The sequence below is a fragment of the Mixophyes fleayi genome, chromosome 2 (assembly GCF_038048845.1).
Source record: "Mixophyes fleayi isolate aMixFle1 chromosome 2, aMixFle1.hap1, whole genome shotgun sequence".
NCBI classification, from domain to species: Eukaryota; Metazoa; Chordata; class Amphibia; order Anura; family Limnodynastidae; genus Mixophyes; species Mixophyes fleayi.
Genome location: NC_134403.1, coordinates 25,823,978 through 25,841,062, shown reverse-complemented (window position 1 = coordinate 25,841,062; position 17,085 = coordinate 25,823,978). Strand labels below are relative to the sequence as shown.

The window sequence follows — 17,085 nt, the reverse complement described above, 5'->3', positions numbered from 1 at the left end:
CTCTACTCCTGTGTGCAGTTTCCAAACTGTTTCCAGCTCTTCTCCTGTGTGCAGTTTCCAAACTGCTTCCAGCTTTACTCCTGTGTGCAGTTTCCAAACTGCTTCCAGCTCTACTCCTGTGTGCAGTTTCCAAACTGCTTCCAGCTCTACTCGTGCTTCAGCTTCCACGCTGCTCCCTGCTCAACTCAGCGGCGGTTCCCATACCGCTACAACGCTTCACTTCTCAGCTGATTCCGGATCTACACAACTGGGTATGCTCTACTGACTATTGGCTATTGCCTATTGCTCGCATACCAGTTGTATCCATTGTTGTTTGCTGCACAGGGTACAAGTACCCATATAGACTGTGTTAGTGCATTGCTTCATTTAGGACAAGCTTTCACTCAAGCTACGATATCTCCTCACGCTACTACTTAGCGTTATTGTGCATATCTGCTGTGACCAGCTTCTCCTCCCTGCAAGGCATCTACTCCATACAGACTATTCATTGTGCCTTCCATCTCTGCCTCACAAGACATTGCTCTACTCGCGCTGTTTCCATACAGCCACAGTTTGCCTTTCAACTTCACTCTCCTGCACCTGGACAAGTCCTCATTCCTTCTCACAGCAGTGGTACAACTTGTTGCACGCAGACCACTGACTTCCCTGCTACCTACCCGCACCTGGACAAGTCCTCCTATCACAGCGGTGGTACAACTTGCTATACGCAGACCACTGACTCTCCTATTACCTACCTACACCTGGACCAGACTCCTCACCATAGCGGTGGTACAACTTGCTGAACGCAGACCACCGACTACCCTGCTTCCTACCTGCACCAGTACTAGTCTTCCCATCACTGCAGTGGTACAACTTGCTGTACGCAGACCACTGACTCCTCCTCTACCTACCATCACCTATCCACGTCCACTCCTCGTTTCTACATTATCTTCAGCCTCCAGTTTACTGCTCCAAGTCGCTGACTTTCCTCTAACCATAGCTGCAAGTCGCTGACTTCCTCAGACTATCTCTACTCTCCTGCTGTTGTGTCGCTCCAATCATTCACCTGCCTGCTTTGAGGTGCGTGCCATAACCCCGCCTCTCTAGCAGAGTTCCATCTGGTGAAACTCGGGTAAGCAACTCCTAGTGCCCGTGACAGAAGGAGAAATCTGTACAGACTGTTTTATATGTGGTATCTGTACTTACCTACTGCTGTCTATACCTCCATCCTCCTATAGGTTGCTGTTACTTTATGCAGAGATGGAACTAGCGAGCTGTGGGCCCCGGTGCAAGGAGTTGGGGAAGAGGAAACCAGGGTTCCCAACCCTCTGTATCTGCTGTGCAACAGGCCCCACTATCTTCATGGGACCCGGTGCAAGGAGGCGAGGAGGATGAAAGCGGGCCCCCAACCCTCTGTATCTGCCATGCAACAGGCCCCACTATCTCCATGGGCGCCGGTGCAAGGAGGCAGGGAGGAGGAAACCAGAGCCCCAAACCCTCTGTATCTGCCATGCAACAGGCTCCATGGGCCCGGGTTCATGACACCTGCTGCACCAAAGGTAGAAAGGTAGTTCCGCCACTGACTCTATGCACTGTGGGAAGCAGCTCTGACTGTAGGAAGACGAGGATCCCACAGTTATTTTGTAGGTTAATACATATTCTGCGGATTCCCAGCATCTTAATAACTGTAAATCAGCACAATATACCAGAGGGTCCTCTTCATGCTCTGAGCCTCAGTGTAAGCACACCTCTAGCACAGTGAGTATTTCCATCCCTATTTTCATGCCTTGACTCGGTCCTTGTCTCAAAGCTTACACTATGGGATTAGGAAGCTCTACCTAGATTAGATAATGAAGAACCAAGTTCATGTAGGTTATGTGTGAAGCTTCAGAAGAAATGTTCATTGGATTCTGCTGCTACTCTGACCTTGGAATCGCTGGCTTAATCCATGTCGCACTTCCACACGGGTGTAATAGGAATATTTTGTTTGGTATGGATATGGCTGGAAAGAGGAAACGTCCAGCCATATCCAGTGGTCATCCAGTGGCCAATTAATAGACAACTCTATTAAACACTGGATCCCAGAATTTATATTCATGACTCTCCCATGGGGTCCTAAGGCCAGTTCAACCACTTTCTGTAGGCAGGGACACCACTCAAAGAATTTCCCACATTGGGGTATAGGGGTCTTGGCTTCCCCAGTGGGTTGGCATGAGTAGGCCAGGAGCCAATGTAAAGAGGTCGGCTAGATGGGTTCCCGACCGAGCTGCTCTTAGTTTCAATTCAAGTCATCAGAGCATAGCTCGCCTCAGCACCAACCTGGAGCAGCTCTTCAAGTTAGAATTATTATTATTATCATTTACTTGTTAGGCGCCACAAGGCGTCCGCAGCGCCGCACACAGTACGAACAGTAGACTATACAGGGTGAAACCGTGCAGAACAATGAACAAAAGGTACCAATACTTCAGAAACTCCAGGCAGGCTACAATGGAGCAGAAGAATAGGTGAGGAGACAGGAGGGAAGAGGGCCCTGCTCATGCAAGCTTACATCCTAAGGGAGGGTAAACAGACCAGGCACAAGAGGAGCCAGTTGAGGCAAGAGGAGAGAAGGGAGGATGAGCTGAAGGGGGAGATAGGGGTTAAGTGGATGGTTGGTAGGCTTTGAGGAAGAGGTGAGTTTTGAGTGCACGATTGAAGGAACACAGTGTAGGAGAGACGGATGGAACGAGGAAGGTTGTTCCAATGAAGGGGGGCTGCGCGGGAAAAGTCTTGGATTCTGGAGTGGGAAGAGGTGATAAGAGTGGAGGAGAGGCGGCGATCATTGGCTGAGCGCAGGGAGCGGGCAGGAGTGTGAATGGAGTGGAGGTTAGAGATATAAGGGGCAGTAGAGTGGGAGAGAGCCTTGTAAGTGGTGGTGAGGAGTTTGAAAAGAATTCAGTAGGGGAAGGGGAGCCAGTGTAAGGCGAGGCAGAGAGGGGAGGCAGAGGAGGAGCGGCGTGAGAGGAAGATGAGTCTTGCGGCCGCTTTGAGTATAGAGCGGAGGGGGGAGAGACGGGAGTGGGGGAGGCCAGTGAGGAGGAGGTTACCACAAAATATTAAATTCCTTTATTTAACAAAAGACCTTAATACAGGGGTAGAATTTAACAGTACCTGGCACCACATTCGGGAAAGAAGGAATCATTTACAGAGATGCCAACAATCACGGAGATCCCAAAACAGAACCTCTATTCACCTCTCTTTGTATTTCACACAGCACAATGTATCTGCCTGTCCAATTGTCTAAAATAGCTTCTGAAACACACTCCTGAGATGCCATTGTAATTCAGCAACACAATATTACATCCTTTACAGTAATAGCCAGAGCAGAACTGTATTTACCATGGTGTGGATGGCAGAGTTTACAAGGCTTTTTCCCTTGATCGTTACATGTCAAATTTGCACAGTTGTAAACGGTTATTACCTAAAATTGGGTTTTTCTTAGTGATAACTTGTGTGCTCCAGTCTATAATACAGTCCTAGAACTGTTTCCAGCTTCCAGTTTGTGGGCTGACTTTATCAGGCAAGTCTTAGCCAACTATTGTGGAACTACAAATCCCAGCTAGTCCTGCCAACCAAAAGCTGAATCTATTAGACCAATCTTAGACTACCTGGTGCTCTCTATATGTCATAAGCCTACAAGTCTTAGGATGTGGGGGCACCACGGTGGCACAGTGGTTAGCATTGCTGATTAACTGCATTGGGGTCATGGATATAATTCTAACCAGGGATTATTTAGTGTGAGTCAATATGCTGTCTCTGTGTTTGTGTGGGTTTTCTATAAACGCTCCAGACTGATTATCTGCTGAAAATGTACCCCTTAGCATGTGCGTTTCTGTGGTAGAGAATTTAGAGTGTAAGCTCTGCTGGGTCAGGGACTAATGTAAATTATTAATATTCTCTGTAAAGTGCTGTGTAATTTGTAGGTGCTATATAAATAAATGCCCTGCTGGACACCCATAAGTGGAGAGCCATTGGTCTTCATTAGGCACCTTGACACATATAAAAATATAAGCAATGCCTTGCAGTAGTCTCTACCTGCCCTATATTAAAAGATAAAAGACTTTTAATGGAAACTATTCACAAATAAAAATGTCCAGGCATTATTTCCTGTAACAATCTCTGAGCCGTATTTTCTCTGACAAATGAATGTATCATTTTCCTCTGTTGTGTTTGTTATAGAAATTGAGGAGCAATAAGTCAGAATGTGAATACAATGCGGCTTGTTTCATTAGACACCAGAATCCTTGGCGGCTTGTTGTGTTCAATAACTTACTTTATTCTCGCTGGAGACCATCATTCTCACAGACACATCAATGTATTCACTGCAGACCTGCTTTTTATCATTGCTGGGTACATTTATTTCAGAGAAATGGCCTTACAGCTATATGTAAACAACAAGTAATGTGGCTAAGTCAATCTGTGCAAACTGCCATAATAACTAATTGTTTTTTTTCAAGTTTACTCATAACCATTTATTTTTAAATATTAAAACATAGATATTCGCCCATACAACATGATACGTGTGGCACCTTTACATCTAAGGTCATTAAGATTTAGGCCGGTGTAGGTGTAAAAGCTCTACGGCAACTGTTTTGGCAAGGAGCGGGTGTCCTTTTGCTACAGACAGTTTTAAGGCCCTTATTCACCATGGAGCGGTTTTGCAAGGGAAAGCTTACGCCGAAAGAAACACGGCAAAACTCTTCACCGGCGGTAAACCACATGATGTATTGGGAGAAGCTGATGCCGCTGGAGAAATAATAAATAGACCACTTAGTAACATCTGGCAACAAGCATTATCTTGGAGTCGGGGAGTTGGGAGCATACTTGCCATTCTCTTCGGGAGATCCCAGATGTCCAAGTGGCAAGTGAGGATGTGGCGTTGCGAAACGCGTCATCATGCCCCCCCTTCGCAATGCCGCAACTTGGCAGGATGCCTGCTTTCCTGAGAGTTCAAGGGAGCTATCTGAAATTCAGGAATCTCCTAGACATTTCGGGAGTGTAAATAAGTATGGTTGGGAGAGACCTCTCTCCATTAGGCCACTCCAAGATTTTTGGGGTTACATGATTAAGTAATTACCATCAGCTGTTCATGCAACAGTCATATAAAGAATGTTCTGGCAGGTAATTAGTTCTCTCAATCTGGGGGTAAGAACAGAGGTCCTGTAAGAATCAAGCTGAGAAGAGGGCGCTGTGTCTGGTGGAACTTAAAAGTGAATTATAGGTTGCTTCGCGAACTGAATGACTTTATGGGCCCTGCTTCGTAGGTCTCAAATAATTGGCACACCTGGCCGCTATTTAGACGTTTGTGCTACGTTATCGCAGACATTGCTACCTCCATGTGTCATAATGGTGCCACAATGGCAAGAAGGAAACACCAGTGAGGTGATCACCGGTGTATCTTGCATCAGAAAGATGATCTGAGTCTAGTAGGTCTCAGATCCTCTCTGCCACAAGAAGAAAATAAAAAGCAAATCAAAACAAAGCGCTAAAAGAATAATTATAAAAAAGTGAAAAAAAAGTGAAAAAAGTTACATTTATAGCCTAAAACATATTAAAGGAACTTGAATAGCGATATAATTATATATAACTGACCAAATCAGAAGTTTCCTGCTATGGACTGTGCTATTCAGGGAATGTCCGGTAGTGGGATTTATAGTTACTGATGGGGCCTATTTATTAAAATGACACTGATACAAAACTAAATACTTTTCCCTGTGATTTATGAATATTTTATCTCTGTGGCAGCTGAGCGATACTTTGCTGCCGCGGGTAAAGTTATCCATATTGGTGTGAATGAGCTATCACCTTGGGGGGCCCCCATACTGCTTTACTATGTGCGGGGGCCCGGGGCATGCATGGAAATGAAAGCCATGTTTAAGCTTCCATTACCACTGCTAAAAATAAATAAATAAAAATCTTGAAGAATTTATTTTTAGTGATAACAGGCAGCTTCACAATACAAGTACATGATACTTGATAAATAGGCTTCCCCGTGCAAAAGTGCTCACTTATCACCGGTGAGGTTGGTGCCAGCTGTAACAACCTTCTTTTATTGAGTGAAGTGAAAACACCTTTTTTTTGCCAGCATTTGGGCTGAGTTAACTCATTTATTACCCAGAAAGATCTGGGGGTAAATGTATCAAGCTGAGAGTTTCTGGTGGGTTTAAAAAGTGGAGATGTTGCCTATGGCAACCAATCATATTCTCGTTATCATTTTGTAGAATGTACTAAATAAATGATAACTAGAATCTGATTGGTTGCTATAGGCAACATGTCCACTTTTTAAACTCACTGGAAGCTCTCAGCTTGATACATTTACCCCCTGGAGTAAGGACTGGGACTGTAGAGGGAGATTTATTGTTCATTTAACCTCAGGGTAAACCAAGGATACAGACTAAGAAGCCACTTCCATCCATTACTGTACTTCAGGATTTGCTGTACATGCACCAGCGTTAATTAGGAAAGGAGTTAATTCAGGATGTGAATGTGTTAGTTGCTAATTAACTGCCTAATAACTCCTGAGAGACATAATAGTGTTAATTACTGACTGATTCATTTTTATGCTTCAGTGATTTACTAGTGGAGCTCTTTCAATACTCTAAACTGTTTCTATCTATATATTACCTTATAATGCTATAATCACATGCCCTTATCACATTGGTATCCTTAAACCACCTTAACCAATTTTGTTAAGTAAATGTGAAAAAGTTGCTAGTTTCCATCTACCATATTTCCCCATGTATAAGACGCACCTTTTCCCCCAAAATTTTAGGTCTAAAAGCTGGGTGTGTCTTATACAGTGGTAGTAGAGCTTACCCAGTCAGATGCTTCCTCTGTCCAGTAAAGTCTTCTTTCTTCTGTCTGTTCAGATGCTGATGCTGGAAAGTCGCTTACCGTCCTCTTCGCGATGACCGGATGTGGTGCATGAACCGCAGTTGGAACGCACACTTCCGGTTTCTGCATTTGGTGTTTTGTCCAATCAGGACTTTGTCAAAGTCATGATTGGACATCCGGTCATCGGGAAGAGGACGGTAAGCAACTTTCCAGCATCGGGATCAGAACGGACAGAAGAAAGAAGACCTTACCGGACAGAGGAAGCATATGACAGGGTCAGGCAGAATTAGCAATAGGATTAGAACTCCGTCTCTCCTCTCTGTAGTACCCGCTGCACAATTACTCTGCAAAAAAACATTATCCTTAATTTTTTCACAATTTATACAGAGCGTCTTATACATGGGGAAATATGGTACTTGTGTTTCCTGGATGAACCCTTGGTAGATAGATCTGTCACCTAGTACCTGTCAAGAGCCAGTTGAGAAGACTAAGGTGATGGCATGACCGGTGAGATAGATTACACGTCCCTAAAACAGTCTTGTCAAAGGATTGTATGATAGTGGTATTAGAATTTTGGTATTTTGAGTAAATAATGGGAGTAGGAGTATTGGTTAACATTCCATACCGTTGGGCCAGTTCCTGTTGATATGTGAATATGTAAGCCTGGACAGAATGGACATAGACATGTGCAAAGGCATCGGAAAGCAATCAGCAGTGAAAATCGGAAAATCTTACCGCCAGCTATTTGGTTTTTTTTTAGCCATAGTGCTTTTCACCCCCTTAGTCCTTATGGAGCAAGAAAATTGTCTGTCACATTAATACTTGTTTTTCACTGAAAATAATACTCAGGAGATGTCGTTCCAGATTATGTGAATACACTTTATCCTTGTAGAACCAGAAAGTTCTACATAAACACCTCCTCCCTGAATGAATTTCAGCAGTAGGTGTAGTTACAAATTATCAGAATAATTTTATCCTCATGTAGGCAGAACATGTGCCTGTTTTAATGTGTGCTTTTCGATTTTTTTTCATTGTAAAAGCTATGTTTCACTTATGTGACAGAAATATACTTGAAAGACAGCAAATGGCCTACAAACCTCCCACGTACAGCATTCACAACATTTACAAACTGCGCAGGGACTTGTGGTGAACAGGACAAAGCCGAAGCTGGCGATTTGTCTTTCAGTTTACCCAACTTCCAAAAATCTTTATTACTCAAATATTGCAATAGGAGTTATTCACATAATTAGGAAATAGTTTATATTACCTGCCCCTGAAAACTGTGTAATTTGCACTTGAATAAATACCATGGTAGCATGCCATGCCTCTCAAAATATAAAATTGCTAAAGCAAGACAATCATCATCATTTATTTATATAGCGGCAACATATTCCGTAACGCTTTACAATTAGGGACAAACACAGTAAACTAATAAATAAACTGGGTAAAACAGACAAAGAGGTGAGAAGGCCTTGCTTGCAAGCTTACAATCTATGGGACAATCGGAGTTTGATACATGAGGTTAAGTCTACATTTTGCATTTCGGTCCAGCCAGACTGCAAAGGTAAAAGGGAATCATAAGCTAAATGATCCTTTCACACAACAATGTTGGTCAGGGTGTAGTTATCTTGTGTGAAATTGTGTAACGGATGGTAATAGGGTAATGTAGTGAGGTCAAGAGGGTGGTTGAGGAATATTATAAGCTTGTCTGAAGAAGTGGGTTTTCAGAGAACGCTTGAAAGTTTGTAGACCAGAGGAGAGTCTTATTGTGCGAGGGAGAGAATTCCATAGAGTGGGTGCAGCCCGGAAAAAGTCCTGTAACCGGGAATGGGAGGATGTAATGAGGGTGGATGAGAGACGCAGATCTTGTGCAGAACGGAGTTGCCGAGTTGGGAGACATTTTGAGATAAGAGAGGAGATGTATGATTGTGCAACTTTGGTGATGGCCTTGTAGGTTAGTAAAAGTATTTTATATTGGATTCGGTAGAAAACAGGCAACCAGTGTAGAGACACACAGAGTGATTCAGCAGAGAAATAACGATTTGCAAGGAAAATCGAGGGGTCACGTCTAGCAGTTCTGAAGTACAAGGCTGCTTCCAACCCTCTTCCCATAAAAACACCCTTGAAATGCCGTGCGCACCAGGGGCTCAACATGGTAAGTGGTGACGTTTTTCTAATTGTCGATTGCCTCTTTCACTCAAATAGCCTTGAGTACCTAACAAATAAAAATAAGCTGAATAAAAAAAATTAAGCGGCAATAGCTGAAAAACAATGCTGACCAGTGTTTTCAGCCGTCGAACAGACAAATACATTTGTGGATTTTTTTATTTCTTGATTTCAAGTTTGCAGATCAAATTAAATTTGGAAAGATTTCCCCCTCTAGTGGCCTTCTGCTTAACACATTCTGTTAAAAAGCGAACCTTGATGACATTGAAAGTAATCATTCTCAAACATTACGCTTCGTTTGGTCAAAGAAACAAAAGGAGGTTGAGTTTGGCGGCAGCATCAGCAAAAACGAACCAACCATATCAGCACTTATAATCACTGCCACATGTTATAATCACTGCCACATGTTATAATCACTGCCACATTTTGTACATCTCAGATTAAGTTTACATGCAGTGTCCAGGAGCAATAGACAAGGTAAAACATACTGCAATAGCAAATATAGATTCAATTAGGAAATTAGCAATAACTCAATTTGAATCTGGGTATTAAATAGTATAATATGTTCATATGTTCTTGGGCAGCACGGTAGCTAAGTGGTTAGCACTTCTGCCTTATAGCACTAGGGTCATGAGTTTGATTCCCAACCATGGCCTTATCTGTGTGGAGTTTGTATGTTCTCCCCGTGTTTGCATGGGTTTCCTCCAGGTGCTCTGGTTTCCTCCCACACTCCAAAAACATACTGGTAGGTTAACTGGCTAAGAAATTGACCCTAGTCTGTGTGTGTGTGTGTGTGTGTGTGTGTATTAGGGAATTTAGACTGTAAGTTCCAATGGGGCAGGGACTGATGTGAGTGAGTTCTCTGTACAGCGCTGCGGAATTAGTGGCGCTGTATAAATAAATGATGATGATTATGCCATTACCCTGTATAATTCAGCTCGGCTCAGTCAATACTCAGATTTTAGGCGAAGACCAGTGGGTTGCCACAAACTCCTCTACTATCTCATGTATAGTAAGGCATTACAGTAAAAGCTTGGATTACTAAGTGCATGTAAGGTAAATCCGGATTGTTGTTAAAATGTGCAATAAATTAGAAGAGAGCCAAGCTGTGCAGTCATTTTCCTGGATTATTCTGATAAGTGCATCGTTTAATACAAAGAATTAGTAAAACAAGGTATAGCTTTACTTTTTTTATTTCTTTGTGGTAACTTTTGATCTATTATTGACATATTAATGATGGAACACTTTTTGCTTTTTATTGAATCCCTCATAACCAGGACTGTCTGTAAGATTGATGAAAGCAGATTTGGTACCAATCTCTTGAAAGGTTACAAAACGTAAGCCAGGAATTTCTGGACCTGTGAGTCTGAGTAAATTATTTGATTGGCTGTCCAGGGGGCAGTGCCGACGGCATTTAATATTTTTTTAAAAAATTTTGTTTTTTTAAATTAGGCATTCCGGGGCTGTCTGTCATCATCAGGGCCACCCCTGGTCTATAGGGATGGCCCCGACTGTCACCATGCAGACAGGCAGGCTGACAGCAAATCCAATGCTGTTAGCTGCCTGTCAGTGCAGCCTCTGAGCTCTTAATATGATCCTGCAATATTACCACACCTGACGAGACTGAACTATTAGCATAGGGTGGCCAGAACCTTAAGTCAGGCCCTGTTTGTAGGACAAATCTCTTAAGGAGGGAGAACCACTTTGTAGACAAGAAAGTTCAGCATCAAGGTATCTCCAAAATAGTGGGATTTATACCAATTTGGCACAGAAATATATATACACTATATACATCTCCTACTCATACTTGTCTACTCTCCCAGAATGTTCGGGGGACTCCTGAATTTCGGGTAGTTCTCCCGGACCCCGGGAGAGTAGGCCTTATTCTCTCCTAGTAAGTGGTCAGGACTAGGGACTCAATGACGTGATTTACCGTAAAATGCATAATTTTGCCCCAAAATTGCACAATTTATAGAAACATACATCCACTTGCCTCTGCATCTCCTAGAAGGGAGGTTATTGAAGTTGGCAACTATGCCTAGCAGACAAAGTTATATACAAAGCTTCTTTTTTGACTAGTCTGCTTAATTTTTATACCCACGCCTCTTTGTCAGTAAGTTACTTTATAAAAAATCAACAAAGGAAAGAATGACATAGTCAAAAGTAAAGGTCCACATGTATTATAAAGGTCAGCACATTCAATTATTTGGTTGGGCATTAAACCTATAGATGCAACATTCTCGTTAGGAATAACTGTTCAGCCTTGATTACAGCTAGGTACAAGCATAACCTTTAACAGATCCTATTAACAATCTTTTGCCCTTCTGACTTACACAAACTTTCTATTGAATCCAATATTTCTACAGAACAGTCCCGTATGTAACATAAGAGTCCTAGGTCTAGGTGAAAGGTAGGTACATGGGTAGAGAACGGGTTAAAAGATATAAGACGAAAGATAGTTACAACCTGAACATATTGAGACTGGGCTTAAGTTACAAGGGGTGTACTACAGGGATCGGTATTGGGCTCTGTCCCTAATGTTTTTATTAATGGCCTTGTAGAGGAGCTACAATTAAGCATCCATGTTTGCTGATACTAAGCTCTGTAGGGCTATTAACATGGAGCAGGATAGTAACTTGCTACAGAAAGGTTTAGAGAAAATGGCAAAATGCACAGAAATGGAACTTTGTAAAAACATAGGCACCTTAGAGGTGACCTTATTAATTGTTATAGATATATTCAAGGTCAGAACAAAGATTTAGATGCATTTTTATACCAAGGTCATACAGAGAACAAAGGGTCATCAATTATGAATTGGAAAAAAAGCAGATTTCACTATCAGCATTGGAAAGGGTTCTTTCCTGTAAGGGTAGTCAGGGAATTTTTCTTTTCCTTTGAGGCTAAATTGGCAATTGTCACACTGGTAGGGGGAGGAGAGGGGTAGGGGGGGGGGGGTGTTTTGCCTTCCACTGGAAGAACTCTATTTGTAAAATGTTCAAGTTGACGGACCTGTCTTTTTTTAAACTTTATTATTTAGAGGCTTATTTAGAACATCTACTTTTTTGTGTAAGATATATAATTCCGTCCTGCACATAGGCACCAAAAATACATATATATATACATCTATATGTATAGTTTATCATATCATTGACTTGCGTCTCCTTATACCTGGAGAGGCAGAATGAGGGTGGGTAGGGGCAGACAAGGACACACTGAGTACAGGAAGGACAAGTTCAAGTAAGGACAACAGAATTAGATGTGGACCCCTCCACCTGATAATACTTAATTCATTAACATCACGAGTATATTATATGAATTTGCGCCAATCTATTATCATTATTTAATGGATATTACCAATTGGACAACTATAGCAAATAAAATTCCCTTTGTTTTTTTAAATGGCAAAACAACAGACAAGGACAATCAGGTGTGGTTTTTTTTAACTGTGAAAGGCTATAAGAAGAATGTACGATTTGCCATTTCTCTTATTTCTTTTTCCCTTCGGGTTGCTATTAATGAGTTATAATTCTAGACTACTGTGGCAACCACAGTCACATGGCACATGATATAGTGAGCAGAGAGAAATTTGGAACACACCACTGAGCACTGTCTGCACTGTGACATCCTCCCACCCCACCCCTCTGCCATCACATGACCTGCTGAGATCTGTGAGTCTGTGTCTAGCAGCAGACTGACTGTGAATGTGTCTGGCAGTCATATTTGTTTGCCAACCAAAGAGTGTTTGAAAAGGAGATAATGATTTGCAGAAGAAAAATCAGATGCATGATTGATTTAAAGGTACTTAACTAAGAAATAAAATATAACTAAATATTCTATGTGGGATTGCTGCTTTAACTGCATTTTTGCATTAGTAAATAACACTAAGTCAATATTCTCTCTTGTGTATATGACACTTCATTATATTGTATACGAGTAGAGTAATGTGACTTTAGCATCTACTACTAACGCTGTCTCTATACTTTCTCTATGCCAGGCTTGGCCAACCTGTGGCTCTCCAGGTATTGTGAAACCCTTCATACCCTGCCAGCTATTGGCTACTTATCTACTAAGCAAAGCATGCTGGGGCTTGTACTTTGGCAACACCTAGAGAGCCATAGTTTGGCCAGGCCTGATCTATGCTATTTTAGGGTGTATGTAACACGCATCATCATCATCATCATCTATTTATTTATATTGCGCCACTAATTACGCAGCGCTGTACAGAGAACTCACTCACATCAGTCCCTGCCCCATTGGAGATTACAATCTAAATCCTATAACACACACACACACACACACACACACACACACACAGACCGAGAGAGACTAAGGGCAATTTAATAGCAGCCAATTAAGCTACTAGTATGTTTTTGGAGTGTGGGAGGAAACCGGAGCACCCGGAGGAAACCCACATAAACATAGGAAGAACATACAAATTCCACACAGATAAGGCCATGGTTGGGAATCTAACTCATGACCCCAGTGCTGTGGGGCAGAAGTGCTAACCACTAAGCCACCGTGCCGCATGCATCCGACTTCATATATGCATATTCATATATTTATTTTTGTGCGTACGTTCTTAGCGCATATGCATCTACCCCTCAATGAGCACCTATGTCACTATATGTAACTTAGGAAGAGATCAAATATTGGAATAATTTATTTGTTTGTTTGCTGTATATATCATACTTGCCCACTCTCCCGGAATGTCTGGGAGACTCCTGATTTCCGGGTAGGTCTCACGGATTCTCGGGAGAGCAGGAAATTTTCCGGCAACCTGCCTAAATGATGCAATTTGCTGAGATTTGCGTCATTTAGATTTGCGCCCTTCGCAACAAAATGAAGATTTTGTTGCGAGGGGCATGGCCAAAATGAATCATTTCGCCCGGCCCCCTTCCACCCTCCCACCACACCCCTTCCTCCGGGTTCTCCCGGATGGCATCAATATTAAATTGGCAACTATGATATAAATTACTATACAGCAGCCATTAAAGTTTTGTTGCAATATTGTATATGTCTCTCTATTTATGACACTCATATTTGGATAGCCTTTAAACCTGTAAATTGTATTATCCTTCCTCTGTAAATCTCAGAAGTACTGGTATATGAACGCACACTTTAAAATAATGACTTCTGCAACGACAGATGTGTAATGACTCACTGCTGCAGGTCTTGTTGTACATTTGATTGTCCTGGGAATATCCCTTCAGTTTGCACTTGAACTTGTTTTGCCAAAATTCCTGGAACCACGGATTGCGGAGATTGGTTTCTGGCCGTAGCTGCAGGTAATAATCGTCAAACCATTTCACATCAGGAGACTGCAGCTTGATGGTTATTCCGCCGGCAGCCTCTCGCTGATAACTGTCTGTCACATCGTACCTGTCTGCCCAGCCGTCACTGCGGAGATAAATGAAATGATAAGTCCCAGTGTTCAGAATCGTGTATAAAAATGTGATTGATGTTCTTATCTGCTGAGAATTTCTATATTATCAAGTTTATTAAATCCCACAGATCTCTTTTTTTGACGCCTCAAACCATAAAACAAAACTATAAATTGCAACAATGTTATTTCTCTTTTATTTAAAGACAAAGTAAGCCCACCATAGTGCATTGTTATACTTTAAAGCTGGTTTATTACTTAGCTATAGAGAGATTATACTTAAAATGTTTGTCCAGTAACGTATCCGTCTCATCCTTTTGAATGTTTCGGGAGACTCACAATTTTCGGGTAGTTCTCCCACACCTCCAGCCCCTGCACTTGCCACTCTCTGGATTAGTATAGAACCCCAAGTGTGAGTGTGCAATGAAGTGTGGTGGATTAGAACATGTGGGGTGATGTCGCAGTAAGTTTGTAACAAAATATATTTTAGATTATAAGCTTACACGAGCAGGACCCTTCTTTTTCTTTCCTCCCTCCCCCCTCTTCCCCACTTGTTTCCTACCCCCCCCCCCCCCCCCCGTTGTCTCTTTCGACTACCCTTGCACCTTGCAAATGCAGGAATTGTAGAGGGGGGTTTCCACACCACGCCGCCAGTGAGCGTGACCAGCATGCATGGGGGCGTGGCTATAATTTTAGACAGTGCTTGGCTGCTCTCCAACTCTTCCTACCCCTATAATATACATGGGCAATGTTGCGTGGACTACTGTTAGGTGCACGCAGCTCTCCCTTTTCAAGCAGAGCCGTTTGAAGCGGGGGCAGGGTCCAGCCACCTCAAGTATACAGTGCCCCTGGCTTGGAGGGGTTTCCCCCCCTCAGTTTGCCTATGTTGCCATCCTTGTAATTACCCAGGAATCTATAAAAATGGCTTGATTTGTATTAAACTCATAGTTGCCTACTCTCCCGGAATTTTTTAGGGCGAGCAGGGAAACCTCCTGCATTGTGCCCTCTTCATTGGTGAAGTCAATGGGGCAGGGCTAAAGCTAAAGCCAGCATCCTGGCCCCACCCCCTATTGTGGGAGGCCGATATTGGTAAACTTTGACAGGGGGTGGGGACTAACTGCGTGGCCACTCCCCCATGACTGAGCACCCTCCCGGAGATCATACTGCCAAACTTGGCAAGTATGGTTAAACATGCTCTTCAGTTCTACTTGTGCTATGTATATTTTTGTGACTTTTTGTTTGTTTATGTGAATTTTCAGTTTTGGATGGAGATATCCTTTTAATTTTTGGGTTAAAATTATATTTATTTATTTATTTTTAGTTTAAAAGATTGAAATTTTCTCTATAAGAAAATACTATATCATGCTATCAAAGTAATATATTAGTGAGAATGAATATGATAATATATAATATATAATATAAGAATATAAGAAATGTAATAAAAATAATGATAATAATCATAATACTTTAAAAGACAGAGATAAATGTATTATTTCTTCACCAGCTGTATGAAAGGGAGTTTATGTGAAACAAAGTGTATTGAGATAATTCTTAGCTTAGATTTATCTAAACCACGTAACTGAAGCCTCACAGAGTTAATCAAAGGGCAAAGTAACGGAATGCATATTATTTTGATGGAGAGATTTGCAAATATTCCTGCGATCTTCAAAACCTTTTTTTCCTCTTTTCCCTTCTTTTGCATGAGGACTGTGTGTGTTCTACAAATTTTCCCTATGTAAGCATGTTATATATGTAAGCCATTTACAGGGTGACTCCACTCAAAAAGTATGCATTGTTTTTCTTAGTTCAAATCCTTAATCCAGGTGTTATTTGAATAACTCCTGGGGGTAAATGTATCAAGCTGAGAGTTTTCTGGCGGGTTTGAAAAGTGGAGATGTTGCCTATAGCAACCAATCAGATTTGAGCTGTCATTTTGTAGACTGTACTAAATAAATAATAGCTAGAATCTGATTGGTTTTTCAAACCCGCCGGAAAACTCTCAGCTTGATACATTTACCCCCTGATGCTGACATAAGTCTTGTACCCAAAATTGGCAGTTGAAAACTCAGACATGTCTGTTGCTGCCATTTGGTAGACACGATGGGAATAGCTGATTTTCCTTATCAACATCTGTAACAATGGAGCAGTTATTTTAATCCAGTGTCTTTTAATGGATAAAGATGTGGCCCAGGAGTGGCAGATATTCCCAACGTGTGTGGCAAATGACAGCAACAGATATTTGTCTTCAACTGCCAATTTCGCTCTCCTGGTGCCTCAAATGGGTGCTGGAGATGCAAAAGAAAGTGTCTTAGTGACACCATTCAAAGTTGTCACTCCAGGGCAGATAAGTATAGTTTTTATTAATCAGCCCAGCCTCCACAGTCCAAAGGAACAGGAAGATGTATTTTTAACACTTTGTAGCATCTGGCGTCTGAGTGGTAGTAACGGTTACTTGCGTTCTCCACTATTCAGCTGTGTACGTTTTTCGGCAAGTGACTGACCTCCACTCAAACCACAGATGCTACCGATTCAATAATTTAATATTAAGTGTTTTCATTATTAATCATGACCAGCATCTATCATTCAGTGTAAACTACAGTTCTCTTAGAAACCTCATACTGTATATTGAGAATGATTCAGTAGCAAACCATAAGCTTGGCCGGGGTTGCTTCATGCAAATCTTATTA

At 42.0% G+C, this 17,085-nt stretch overlaps 1 protein-coding gene across 5 annotated transcripts in view; it reads right to left on the bottom strand.

Annotated features, from left to right (window-relative positions):
* GRM5 (glutamate metabotropic receptor 5) overlaps positions 1 to 17,085 on the bottom strand; it is a 281,674-nt gene that overhangs the window by 41,606 nt on the left and 222,983 nt on the right. For all 5 annotated transcript variants that reach the window (XM_075198702.1, XM_075198706.1, XM_075198701.1 and 2 more), the window contains exon 4: positions 14,180 to 14,415. In XM_075198702.1, coding sequence (XP_075054803.1) covers positions 14,180 to 14,415 — 236 coding nt within the window. The remainder of the gene's footprint in view (positions 1 to 14,179; positions 14,416 to 17,085) is intronic.